The 14,605-nt window shown below is 50.6% G+C and overlaps 1 protein-coding gene across 1 annotated transcript in view; it reads left to right on the plus strand.

The window, feature by feature from the left end:
- Window positions 1–14,605, plus strand: part of SYT9 (synaptotagmin 9) — a 1,761,445-nt gene that overhangs the window by 1,230,651 nt on the left and 516,189 nt on the right. Inside the window, exon 5 of the mRNA XM_075325638.1 lies at window positions 8,798–8,969. Coding sequence (XP_075181753.1) covers window positions 8,798–8,969 — 172 coding nt within the window. The remainder of the gene's footprint in view (window positions 1–8,797; window positions 8,970–14,605) is intronic.

The raw sequence follows: 14,605 nt of genomic DNA on the forward strand, positions 1-14,605 counted from the left end.
ACGGAATGGACCACCTTCTTATTGCGTCCCCACCCAATACAACCTGTTCCCTGGTGCTACCGCTAAAACTGGTGCACACCCCTTTTCCCAAGTTCAGGAACGGGTCCGGGTGACGCCCACACGGGCCAGGTAAAAAGTTCCTTACCCGACAGTCCTTGTTGAGGGCCCCATAGTCCAGGGACCCCTGACCTGGAGGCTAGTCACCGGTTGCAGTAGTGACTGGGCCTCAGCCTACTCCACCGCAGGCCCTTCCTCCAATCAGCCTCTCCAGAGACTGTGCCGTGCACAACAAGAAAGTAGTTGGGGTTATTTACAAAGCCGAAAAGTTTTTGGGCTGGCCTGCCAGTTCTCGGCCTTGGTCCATTTTAAAACTGAAGAAACTCCAACGGGGTCAACAACTGGGTTAGCCGGGAACTGCTACCTTACTCATCATCTGTAGTGAGAGATGGCAGAGGGGGGTGGAGGCACAGCTTTCCATCAATCTTCACCCACTTACTCACGTCCAGGACGAATGGGAGTTGGAAGTTTCGCCCCCAGCAGTTCGCCGCCAGCAGTTCGCCCCCAGCATTTTGCCCCCAGCAGTTTGCCCCCAGGTACACTTCGCCCCCGAACATTTCGCCCCGTGGCGGAAGTGTGAAAGCACCCTTATGCTGCCACTGTTTTAGAACTACAAAGCACGTGCTTTACTGGCATTTTTGAGAGCGCTTTTGTGAGCGCTCTCGGTAATGACCCATAAGATACAGGGTATTGATGAATGCTAAGTGCTCAAAAATAGTTCAATAGTATGAATCAGCTCACCGTGGAAAAAGCTCAGTCTTGATTTCGTCCTGGAGCACGGACAGGCACTGCCACAGCCCAAAATAATGCAAAAAGATGAGGATGTCCAGCTCTTCAGGCAAAAAAATCACGTCTTTATTTTATCATGCAGACACAAAGAATGACATGACCAGCACAACGCGTTTCAGGTGAAAGCACTCACCCTTAATCATGATCAAAAATAGCTCCTGTAATAAAATAAAAAGAGCTGGCCGAAACAACGCCTCGCTTTTCCAGCCATTGACTTATATATTCAAAATTGGCAATCTTCTTAGCGATTTTCCAGTGCTTAGCACTTGGGTAAGTGCCTACTGTGAAAGAGGTCTTAGGGCTAAAACACAAGGCTAAAATTCCCTGCCTAATTTGGGGCCGAAACATCTGGGGGCAAAAAGCTGGGGGCGAAATATCCGTGGGCGAACTGCTGTTGGCGAAATGTGCGGGGGCGAAATGGGCAAAACATCCTGGGGGCGAAACATCCGGAGACGAAACGTCCGGGGGCGAACTGCTGGGGGCGAACTGCTGGTGGCGAAACATCCGGGGGCGAACTGCTGGGGGCAAAACATCCAGGGCAAAATGTCTGGGGGCGAACTGCTGGGGGTGAAACGTCCGGAGCCGATCTGCTGGGCGCGAAACATTCGAGGGCGAACTGCTGGGGGCAAAACATCCGGGGGCGAAACGTCCGGGGGCAAACTGCTGGTGGCGAAACATTTTATTACCACAAGGAACCATACGGGACGGTGTTTAACCTAAATACTAGACTTTATTAATTCTTGTAAAATTATTGAACAATCAAATGTGTCAAACAGAGATCTCAAAATCATCACACTGGACGTAACAACATACCAATATTAACTCAGTAACCTCCGTAATGCCGAGAGCACACAGTTAGGTGGGCTTTGCACGCTGCGACATCGGTAACAATGTGTTACCGATGCTGCAGCGATAGTCCTGCCCCCGTCGCACGTGCAATATCTAGTGAAAGCTGCCGTAGCGATTATTATCGCTACGGCAGTTTCACACGCACATACCTGCCGTGCGACGTCCCTCTAGCCGGCGACCCGCCTCCTCCCTAAGGGGGCGGGTCGTGCGGCGTCACAGCGACGTCACACGGCAGGCGGCCAATTGAAGCGAAGGGGCGGAGATGAGCAGGATGTAAACATCCCGCCCACCTCCGTCCTTCTCATTGCAGCCGGGAGGCAGGTAAGGTGATGGTCCTCGCTCCTGCGGCTTCATACACAGCGATGTGTGCTGCCGCAGGAGCGAGGAACAACATCGCACCTGTCGCTGCACCGGCATTATGGAAATGTCGGAGGCGGCAGCGATGATACGATAACGACGCTTTTGCGCTCGTTCATCGTATCAAAAAGGATTTACACGTTGCGATATCGACTGCGACGCCGGATGTGCGTCACTTTCGATTTGACCCCATCGACATCGCACGTACAATGTCGCAACGTGCAAAGCCGCCCTTAAACCTCCAGTACTCAATACCTTTTAGTAAAAAATTTTCCACCATAAACGGTGGGTACACGGGTATAATTGGGGTTCAAATCAAGCCGATCATTCTGCTATTTACTGTGAAATTCTAGTTTGCAAAAAATTCTGCCTGAGCTCAACCAGCTGTTTAGCATTCATATATCACAGTGAAGCCTTAATGATTCTATTACAATTCAGCAGACAACCAGCGTGGCAGCGTAATCGCCACCAACAGTTACCTCTCCCCAATGACTGGAGTAACCCACGGCAATGAAAAGATACACTGACCTGACTATGATGGTAATTGGTGTGCCCGTCCTCTATCCCGACGCGCGTTTCCCACTTCTTCAGGGGACGTGTGTATGTGTTTTTGAAACAGGCGCCTTTTTATATAGTGGGAACCGGAACCTCCTTCATACCCGTGCGGTGACGTATGCCCGGCCCGCCCCCACAGTGACGCGGCACCCGGGACTCCTTCCAATGTGTGCAATGACGTATGCCCGGCCCGCCCCCACAGTGACGCGGCATCCGGATCTCCTTCCCATGTGTAAAATGACGTATGCCCAGTCAGTCCCCATTGCTGACGCGGATCCATCCATCCCTCCGGGTGTGTCACGGCCCTCTCCACGCCCCGGTGGTTGAGACGCACGCTGCGTGTCAGTAGCCAAGGTAGTGCTACCATGGCGACCAGACACAACAGCAGGCGCCGCAAGATTACCGCAGATGTGGAGTGAGCACCCGGCAAGACAGGCAGGACCGCGTACAAGGGAATTGTATGTCGTAAGGCCTGATCTGTGCACTTAAATGCTACCAAGGGAATCTCCTCTAGGAGTAGGTACCATATCATATAATCTTACATTCTGCTCCCATTCTTTCATACCTAACTGTGACAGACGGGGATAATGATGAACCCCCATCCCCGAATTATATCACCCATAACATGGGATTGTACCCCCCCCAAAATTAACTCTACCTCTACCTAGATTTTTTCTCAATATTACATTTCTGATCATGACTAAACTCTAGATAATTTACACTTCAATATCAATCTACAATTTCAACCAGGGTAACCCAGAGCATAAAAAGACAATTGTGGGAAAAAAATTTTTTACTAAAAGGTATTGAGTACTGGAGGTTTAACTGTGTGCTCTCGGCATTACGGAGGTTACTGAGTTAATATTGGTATGTTGTTACGTCCAGTGTGATGATTTTGAGATCTCTGTTTGACACATTTGATTGTTCAATAATTTTACAAGAATTAATAAAGTCTAGTTTTTTAGGTTAAACACCGTCCCGTATGGTTCCTTGTGGTAATAAATTATTGGTGGTGTAAAACCTAAGTATGAGGTTGATAGATTTTGGACAAGTGACGTATATGGTGGCGAAACATCCGGGGGCGAGCTGCTGGAGGCAAAACATCCGGGGCAAAATGTCTGGGGGCAAACTGCTGGGGGCGAAACATCCGGGGGCAAACTGCTGGGGGGCGAAAAATCCGGGGGCAAACCGCCCGTGGGCGAACTGCTGGGGGCGAAACATCTGGGGGCGAACTTCTGGGGGCAAAACATCTGGGGGCGAAACGTCCGGGGGCGAACTGCTGGGGGTGAAACATCCGGGGGCGAACTGCTGAGGGCGAAACATCCGGGGGAAAATGTCCGGGGGCGAACTGCTGGGGCGAAACATGCGGGGGCGAACTGCTGGGGGCGAAACATCCGGGGGCGAAACGTCCGGGGGCGAACTGCTGGGGGCGAAACATCCGGGGCAAAATGTCTGGGGGCGAACTGCTGGGGGCGAAACATCCAGGGGAAAATGTCCGGGGGCGAACTGCTAGGGGTGAAACGTCCGGGGGCAAACTGCTGGGGGTGAAACATACGGGGGCGAACTGCTGGGGGCGAATCATCCGGGGGCGAAACATCCGGGGGAGAACTGCGGGGGGCGAAATGTGCGGGGGCGAAATGTGCGGGGGCGAAACATCCTGGGGGCGAAATGCTAGGGGCAAAATGTTCGGGGGCGAAGTGTACCTGAGGGCGAAATGCTGGAGACGAAATGCTGGGGGCAAACTGCTGGGGATGAAACTTCCTAGAACCAGGGTGAACCACCCCCTCTCTCCGCAGTGTCGGGTGTAAGAGACCAGCTCTCCAGGCTCCAGATCTCGATCCGGGTGACCCGTAGGTAGGTGTGGGGCCACATCCCTCCAGGAAACAAAGATTTCGGCATCCATGCCCGGCTCATAAATGAAGCCCCATCCTTTTTGGGGGTTGAAATACCGGACCTGTCCTTGGTAGGCTGGGCCCCGCACCCGGAAGGTTGCTTGCCGGAGATTGTCCTTCTCCCGGTAGGTGTGGGTTAACACTTTCACCTTCCGCTTTTCTCGGGCAGCGATTTTGACCTTCAGCTGCTGACACTGCCGCTCCCAGTACGGGGCACTGGTTTCGTGCTCAGTTTCCTCCTACTCCTGGGGTTGGCTCATCCGGATAACCTCACTGCCGGCTACGACCAGCCTCCCTTGAAGTGGAGGGCTCCAATGACTCATGGCCTGCTCTGCCACCTTACAGGTACATCCCGGCTGCGCCTCAGCCGGGACCGGGTACTGGGGAGCGGTCGGCGTCTTTTCTGTGGCCAACTTCCAGTCGGGCGTCGCCTCTGTTGCGGCCGGGTGGATTGCTGAAGCCGACGTCATCAAGCGCGCAGCCATCCTCGGGACCGGGGGTGACGTTATCTTAGGCGCGGTCGGGCTCGGGGCCGGAGGGAATGTCTTCCGGGCTTTGGCCTTGCGCGGGGTTTGTACAGGTGCCGGAGCAGTGGCGTGCTCATGGCCCGAGGACCCCATTGTCGGGTCCTCACGGGCAGATGTAACTGGTACCGCTGTTTGGGGCAGCGGACCGATTGGGGCACTAACTGCAGGTGCGGGCAGCGAGGGAGGCGATGTGGCGGACGGGGACAGACCGAGCTCCTCAGCCGGTTGGGCCGGTTCCGGTGGAACATAGGGGCGTGGGTTGCTTACCCGCTCCTCCAAGGCCATCTCCTCTTCGCGTGCCCGAACGGCTGCAGCCAGATCCCTCATATCGGCCGTCCATCTTGCCAGCATATAATTGGCCTGAGTCTGGATCCTGCGGCACATCCTCGCAGTCTGGGCTTCCACCCAGTCAGCAGTCCCGGGAGCAGATTCCTCCATAGTCGGGTTGCCGGACGGGTCAGACATCATCTCGAGATGGTGTCCAGGAACAGAAGATGACAGAGTCCTGGTGTCCCTGCCTCTTATCTCCTTGGGTCACATGCCGCAGATTTCCGCCCACCCCCTGGTTTTTCAGGAGCAGTCCTCTAGCGCGTCTCACTAGTTTCGTTTTTCAGCCTCCAGAGTCACTTCCTTCCAGCTGTGTTCCCAGGGGGCGGGGCGTTTTTCAAGCCCAAAAATGGCGGCTTTTCAAAATTTTTGCAGCGGAGCACTGCTGACAGTCCAGAAGAAGGCGCACTTCCCCCAGATAGGTGGATGGGTTACAATCCTGTTAGTGACGCCAGGTTTTGAGGTGTGCCGCCCCCGTGCCAGCAGCCGGGCTGCTTGGATCCTGATCCGCAGTGTGGCTCGAGGGATTCTACCGGACCCAGGGCATACCCCCTCACCCACCTTGCCCCTCGATACAGGAGCCTTTCCCTCCCCCCCCTCCCCCTGATTACTTACCTATGATGCACCTGTAGGTGTTCAGTCCATCTTGCTTTGCATTCATCTTGGCTTACCTTTGGTACGTTCCATTTGCCTGCAGAGCTCTGGTTTGTCACATTTTCGAGCTTGGCTGGCTACTGATTGAGCTCCATGCTTTTTTTCTCATGTCTACAATCTAATCATTGGTTTGACTGCATGACTGCATATTGTGGACATCATTTATTTGTACATCCTTCTGCTCTGTCATTTGGATTGCCTTTCTGTTATTTGGCTACAGGGATGTTTTATTAATTGTCATGTACTTGTTATATTGGGTTTGTACTCCTGTGATTTATTTATAATCATTGTTGTTTCCATTGTGAACATACCACCCGTTGGGGTTATTTCAGGGTATGGATTACTGTGTATGCAGCTTTGCATTTTCATTGTTTTTATACTTGTGTTCAATAAAGGCTTTTTCATCATTTTTGTATTTTGGGTCATGCATGGTTTATGTGCAACATCTTTTTTCCTTTAACCTTACATGTCCTTCCTTGTTGCACTCTTTTAGCACCCTTTTTGTATGTTATTGCCATATAATTCTGGTGCACTCCTCTCTTTCTTTAAACAAGTTCAATGGTAAACCAAGGTGCTGGTGGCCGGCCGCCGCGGCCAGGTGTATTCTGGTCCCATACCCGGGCTGATGGTCTGTGTCACTTTCATCTGCACTGTGTTTTTGGTGTGATGGACTTCCCGTTGTGAAACACGGGAGTCCGCTCCCGGTACTTTGGTTGGGAGCCGTGCCCGCTGACGCTGACCCTTGGGATCTACTGGGCCCTGACGGATGCCCTATCCCCCGCGGTGGGTGGTTGGCTGCTTTCGGAACTTTGGTTGGGACAGGACCTATAATCCTGCCCTCAATTGGTTAATTAGCGAGGCCGTTGGTTCCGGTCCTGGCTTCAGGGTCCAAGTACCCTCTCTGTGCACGGTTTCCGTGTCGGTTCTCCGGTGTCAGTACGGGCAGGCTCCTACCCTGTTCCGGTCCTCCTCGGATCTCCAGCAGCCGTCTTCCCGTCTCCTGACAGACACGGACCACCATCTGCCACCTAGCCAGAACGCCGGGGCTCTGTCACGCTTCCTGGTCCCCGTGTCACGCTCCCCGATCCCAGTGTCCCGCTCTCTGGTTCCCAACGGCGCTCCCTGCTCACCGCTCCGGTCTCCGGTCCTCTCCTCCACGGCCTTCCTGCTCCCTCTCCCTCACCTGCGTCCTCCATGCGTCCTGTTCCCCGCTCCCGGCGCTCCTCTGTGACACAGGACACTCTGCCGGGCACTCTTGCTTCCTGCACCTGCACCGCTTCCTGCCCTGGCTTCTGGCACACGGGCCTCGCGCATGCGCATTAGGGCGTGCGCGGTCATTGACCCTCTCTTAAAGGGCCAGTGTCCAGAAACAGGACATTACCTATGCAGGTACAGGGTATAAGAGGATTCTCCTTCCAGGTGGGTGGGGCCTGTTCTACATGTTTAGTAAGCTAGGAGTTCAGGTCCCCCTTTTGCCTTGTTCAGTACTAACCCTGTCTGTCTTGCAGAGCCTGTCCTGCCACGCCAACCGGTCCTAACCACGACTGCTCCAGAACTCCTGTCGGTGACTGTCGGCTGATATTCCACTACCTCTTCAGTCCCGCCAGTCTCCGGTCCCTGGCTCCATTTGGTGACCTGCCATCTCGCTCAGCTGGTTCCGGATTCCGTCTGACATCTCTACCCGGCCTCTGACCCTGAGCCTCATCACCCGGACTACCTTCTGGAACTCTGTGATCCCAGGGACATCTACTTCCCAGTTCTCTGGACGGGCTGTCTTGCTACCAGGAGTGCTTTGGCTGCCGTGCATCAAGGCCCTCTGGCGGGGTGACCGGCCTGGTTGCCTCACCAGGGGAATCCGGTGTACGGTCCAGTGTTTCCACCACTAGGATCTAACAGCCTCCAACCTCGACGCCTTTCCTTTCTGTCTTCACTTCTTCCTCTCAACTACTCCACTCCACTTGACTGACTCCTTTCCACTACTCCTGCTTAGAACTCACTGTTTCCCACCGGGTTCTCTAGATCCCTAGGTGGGCGTTCTCCATCCGCCTGGTCCTGCCCACTGGTGTGCCTTTCCTTCCCTGGAAGGGGGGTGACTAGGGTTTTGTTGGCTGAGTGTAACCCTGTGTGGGAAGGTGTTATGCGGGGGCCTATTCTGTGGGACCACCAGGCGGCGCCAGGGCGTCACACCCGCGCTCATTAGCATAAGATAAAAGAACTTTAGAATTACGTTTTCTAAAGTTCCCTTTATCTTTGCATACAGAGACTGTTAAGTAGGGAGTAGCAATATTTACCAAGAACTGTTTGTGGTTCTTGGTGCATATTGCACCAGACAAGTTCCCTTTAAAAGTGGCTAGTTATTGCTCTTATTTTTTCCCACTGCTCCTCTGAATACAGTATTTTTTTTTCTTTTAAATTTGCAACGCAGTTTTTTAGATATTGGGCTTTATCACTAGTGCTAATTTTTAAGGTGTTTACAAGTAGATGTGGCTCATAGCATAGTAATAAAAAGCAGCCTAAAGAAATGCCCCAGAGAATCCTGTGAGCAAAAATGCCTTGTAAAGAGCATGAAAATTAGCACTAAATAAAAAGACCCATATTTCTGGAACCATATGGTTTAAAAATAATAAAAATTGGTTACTCAATGGAGCAATAGAAATAGAATGAGGGCAAAACTGAGAATGTTTTGACCTTGTGAGGACCTTCATATTATAAAGGTAATATACTTTATAGTGGTAACTGTATTAATAATTACTCAATATAACTAACAGCATTTATCTTTCATTCTCACAGATCCCTATGTGAAGGTATCATTAATGTGTGATGGGAGGAGGCTGAAGAAAAGAAAAACATCTACCAAGCGAAATACATTAAATCCTGTTTACAATGAAGCCATAGTATTTGATGTCCCGCCAGAAAATATTGATCAGATCAGTCTGTTAATAGCAGTGATGGATTATGACCGGTGAGACAGTATATTGAATTTTCAACAATGTTTTTTGTCATTTAGCACAGATGGGCTCATCTTCCTGAACTTTTTTTTTTACTCTATTGTTGTAGTTGATACATCACCTTTTTAACAGTTTTCCTTTTAGCTTTAGCATTATTTCATCAATAATTTTCTAATCTACTATATACAAAATAGTTCTAACTTATCATCTAGCCCAGGGGTGGGTAACCTTCCGCCCGCGGGCTGTTTATGGTCCGCCATGACTTTTTATGTGGCCCCCTGGGTACATTCCCGAGGACTGCAGTGCTCAGGCAGCAGCTGCAGTCTTGCTGGCTGCTGGCCCTTTAAATAACAATGTGTCAGGATGCACACAGCATACTATTAGATCCTCAGCATGCAGGCCTGTGTCAGCATCTAGAGGACTTACTTTGTGGGCATGGTAAGCATGAGGTGTGTGCTCCCGTCCCACAGAAGAAGAGCAGCAAGAGTTCTACGACCTCCGTCCAGTGTTGTAAGCCCCCCCTCCTGTAATGTATGTGAGAGTACTCCACCCAGTGCTGTGAGCCCTCCCCCCTCCTGTAATATATATTTGAGACCTCCACCCAGTGCTGTGAGCCCAACCCCCACTCCTGTAATGTATATGTGAGCCCTCCACCCAGTACTGTGAGCCATCCCCTCACTCCTGTAATGTATATGTGAGCCCTCCACCCAGTGCTGTGAGCCCTCACCCCTCCTGTAATGTATATGTGAGTCCTCCACCCAGTGCTGTGAGCCCTCCACCCAGTGCTGTGAGCCCTCCACCCAGTGCTGTGAGCCCTCACCCCTCCTGTAATGTATATGTGAGTCCTCCACCCAGTGCTGTGAGCCCTCCACCCAGTGCTGTGCACCTTCCCATCAGTGCTGTGAGCTGTCCGCCCAGTGCTGTGCACCCTCCACTCAGTGCTGTGAGCCCTCCGCCCTCCACTCAGTGCTGTGAGCCCTCCACTCAGTGCTGTGAGCCCTCCATTCAGTGCTGTGAGCCCTTCTCCCCCCTCCTGTAATGTATATGTTAGCCCTCCACCCAGTGCTGTGAGCCCCCCCTCCTGTAATGTATATGTGAGCCCTCCACCCACTCCTGTGATGTATATGTGAGCCCTCCACCCACTCCTGTGATGTATATGGGAGACCGCCACCCCCTCCTGTGATGTATATGTGAGCCCTCCAACCCTCCTGTGATGTATATGTGAGCCCTCCACCCAGTGCTGGGATGTATATGTGAGCCCTCCAACCCTGCTGTGATGTACACCGTGTGCAGGATTATTAGGCAAGTTGTATTTTAGAGGATTTTTTTTATTATTGATCAACAACTAAGTTCTCAATCAACCCAAAAGACTCATAAATATCAAAGCTTAATATTTTTGGAAGTTGGAGTGGGTTTTTTTTAGATTTGGCTGTTTTAGAATATCTGTTTGTGCAGGTAACTATTACTGTACAGAATTATTAGGCAACTTAATAAAAACCAAATGTATTCCCATCTCACTTGTTTATTTTCACCAGGTAAACAAATATAACTGCACAAAATTTAGAAATAGACATTTCTGACATGCAAAAGCAGAACCCAAAAAAATTAGTGACCAATATAGCCACCTTTCTTTACGATGACACTCAACAGCCTGCCATCCATAGATTCTGTCAGTTGCTTGATCTGCTTACGATACATCACAGCCTCCCAGACACTGTTCCGAGAGGTGTACTATTTTCCCTATCTGTAGATCTCACATTTTATGAGGGACCACAGGTTCTCTATGGGGTTCAGATCAGGTGAACAAGGGGGCCATGTCATTATTTTTTCTTATCGACCTTTACTGGCCAGCCACGCTGTGGAGTAGTTGGATTCATGTGATGGAGCATTGACCTGCATGAAAATCATGTTTTTCTTGAAGGATATCGACTTCTTCCTGTACCACTGCTTGAAGAAGTTGTCTTCCAGAAACTGGCAGTAGGTCTGGGAGTTGAGCTTCACTCCATCCTCAACCTGAAATGCTCCCACTTTGATGATACCAGCCCATACCAGTACCCACCTCCACCTTGTTAGTGTCTGAGTCGGAGTGGAGCTCTCTACTAAAGTTGAGCGCGGTTCGTGATTCGTGGTTCTCCAGTTCGCGGTTCGAGTGATTTTGGGGGCTGTTCTAGATAGAACTAGAACTCAAGCTTTTTACTAAAAGCTCGATAGTTCTAGTTACGTTCGAGACCGGTTCTAGCAGCAAAAAGCCAAGCTAATTACTAGCTGGCTTTTCGCTGTAATAGTGTAAGTCACTCTGTAACTCACACTGTTATGAAATTTTAGTGTATAGTGTGCGAGGACTGCGCATTCAGATTGCTGCTGCTGGGATAATGGCGATCGTCTTTTTTTTTTTCCTTGTCTTCCTTCCCTAAGCGCGCGTGTAGTGGGGCGGTTCAGCATGTCAGCCAATCCCAGACACACACACAGCTAAGTGGACTTTTAGTTAGAGAAGCAACAGCATGTGTGATAGAATGTCCATGTCACATGTCCCTGCATTATAAATACGGGCATCAGTCCATCTGGACGCCATTATCTGCCTTCTGCGTCTGGGTGTCAGTCACCGCAGGTGCAGCTCCTGTCTTCGATAGTGCTGTGTATGCTCTTCACACAGCGCTATACAGAATAGGGATAGAAGTTTCTTTCAGCCCTTGTAAGGACTAATAACAGCAGGCTCAGAGCCATAGGTGACAGTCAGGTCCGTGGAAAGAGGTTTTAACAGCTACAGATAAGAGCGTCTGTGTAGCTAAGGTCAGGGAGTTCCTTGCTGCATTTCACCATTAGGAGGGATAGAAAGTGAGGCTTCCTTTCCTCTACACTGACCCACAACCCGGGCACTGTACCCTCCAGCCCTTTGCACACTCAAGCTCATTGTTACTAAGCCATTATACTAGCAAACACTGAGGAAACTTAGTGGCATCCTAAAAGTGGCTGTTGGACTTCCATTAGTGTCCCACTAGTGCAAATCTATTTGCAGCACCTCTGCATTGCACACTCAAGCTCATTGTTACTAAGTCATTATACTAGCAAACACTGAGGAAACTTAGTGGCATCCTAAAAGTGGCTGTTGGACTTCCTTTAGTGTCCCACTGGTGCAAAGCTATTTGCGGCACTACTTCATTGCACACTCAAATTCATTTTTACTAAGCTATTATACTAGCAAACACTGAGGAAACTTAGTAGCATCCTAAAAGTGGCTGTTGGACTCGATTTGTGCCACACTGGTGCCAAGCTATTTTTAGCACCTCTGCATTACACCCTCCTGCTCTGTTTTTAATAAGCTATAATAATAGCAAAAAATGCTGCCAGTTAGTGGCATCCAAAAAGTGGCTGTTGTACTCCATTTGTGCCACACTGGTGCCAAGCTATTTCTAGCACCTCTGCATTACACCCTCCTGCTCATTTTGCTACGCACATTTTATAGCAAACTATAAAACTATATAACTATAGCCATCAAGAAGGTGCCCAGTCTTTAATTATGCTCCGAAAGAGCACACCTCCATGTGTTGAACCCATTGCGGCTTTGAGCCAGAGGTAGGCAGGGAGAGGGCATTGATGCAGGCCGCCACCACAGTTGGTAACGCAGAATGCTTAAGAACAGCTCCTGTCCTTTCAGTCCTGCTAGTGCAGCCCAGTGGCATAAACAGGCCTGCTGCTGCTGATGCGGCTGCTGTCCACAGGTGTGTCCCCTACGCACACGGACAGCGTACCCAATAGCCCCTGTGTTGTTAACAGTGAGTTCCGGGGCTGGGTGGTCGTGTGGACCCTGTGATGCTAACAGGGCTCCAAGTCTCCAGATCCGAGTTGCGTCTAACTCGGTTCAGGCTACTATTTGTTTCAGAGTCTACCTGCTCTGTATCCTCCACCTAACCTTCCAGTTGCCAACCTCTCCTTTTCCATCTGTGAGCACGGTGGACACCGAATGGCGATTGGGATATCTACCTTTCTCTTTCTTTTCTTCTTAATATTTTTTATATAGCGGTAACATAGTATATACCCCCTTATCCAAATCTGCCAGTCCCACCATACCAGATGTTGTTTCTTCAGCAAATGTAATGTTGCTTAACCACCAAACCCATGGACACAAACTTTTTTACCCTTTCCAACACACCTGTTCCCCTTTCCACCAGCATCTGTTCTTTTTCAACTCAGTTTGTATATGACCAAAAATGCAACTCTGCAGAGACACTGTACTCAACGCCGTCTCAGCACAGCAGCCAGCTCTCGGTCCCTCAGATGTGGACAAGTAAGACCATTTCCTCCTATCGATGAAAAAGCGTTGAGATTCACTCAACACTGGTGTTTAGTGGAAAAGCAGATGTAAGATTGCGTAACACCTTCTGCTGATACTCCTACATAGGTGCGTCCCTTTCTATGGCAGGAGTTATTTCGCAAAATTTTGTGTTGTACCGGGGATCTAACAGTGTGGCAACCCAGTAGTCAGCATGACTTGGAATTCGTACAATCCGAGGGTCATGTTGTAGGTAGTGCAGCAAGAAGGCGCTCAGGTGTCTTGAGCATCCAGGAGGACCAAGTCCTTTGTGTGTTGGTGGCGGAGAGGTGAGAATCGTGCCGCCTTCCTCTGCCCTCTCCCCACAACCTCGCACAACCGAAATGTGAGCAAGCTCTCACTAATCTGCTGAGTCTTCCATGCCCATCACCAGTTCGTCCCCCATTTCTTCCTGGGCTCCTGCACCTTCCTCAACTGTTTTGCTGATACTATGCGCCCTTGATAATCCCTCTCCCCCACCGTACCTTGACTGCCACCAAAGTGCCGCTGACCGTCTGGACCTTGTAGATCTTGTTATCCCTTCCGCATATGACTCCTCCAGTACTTCCTCCCCAGTACTTCCTCCCTTCCTCTTGGACCAACACCTGACTCCGAATAATGCTTACAGTGTGCTCCATCATGTAGATGACCAAAATTGTCACGCTGAAAATGTCATCTCCAGTGTTAAACATCTGCGTCGACATTTGTAAACTGTGTAGAACAGTGCATATGTCCTTGATCTGACACCACTCCAGCAGCGTGATCTGAACCACCTCTGGATCAAGTTAGCCCAGGGTATACATCATAACGTATTTCAGCTGGGCTCTGCGATGCTGCCACAGACGCTGCAACATGTGCAGATTCGAATTCCTGCGTGTCGGAACATCGCATTTCAGACATTTAACCGCCAGACCTTAAGACTTCAGGAGCCATGAAAGTTGTTGAGCGAACGATGTAAGTGAGCGCATAGCGAGCGTGCCCGCTGTACAAGGCCATGTAGGCCGTGATGTTGTTTTAAAAATTGCTGGAGAATCCGATTAAGCACGTGAGCCATACAAGTCACGTGTGTCACATTGGTCTGACGAAGGCACGCTGCCATGTTTGCATCATTGCCGCACACGGCTGTTAAGTCACCACCGTACTCCGCTACGTCAATTTGTACTCCTGTCGCAAGGTGACAACGTGTTCCTTTCGTGCATAGTACTGATGATGGGAGAGGAGTCGACGCCAGCGGCGCAGGTGGACACAGGTTATGCTCACCCACTGGGATGCGTTACCTTGACATATGCAGAACCAATGGCTGAATGCAGGTGGTGGGTATCTCACAGATGAAGTACCATC

The sequence above is a fragment of the Anomaloglossus baeobatrachus genome, chromosome 10 (genome assembly GCF_048569485.1).
Source record: "Anomaloglossus baeobatrachus isolate aAnoBae1 chromosome 10, aAnoBae1.hap1, whole genome shotgun sequence".
NCBI classification, from domain to species: Eukaryota; Metazoa; Chordata; class Amphibia; order Anura; family Aromobatidae; genus Anomaloglossus; species Anomaloglossus baeobatrachus.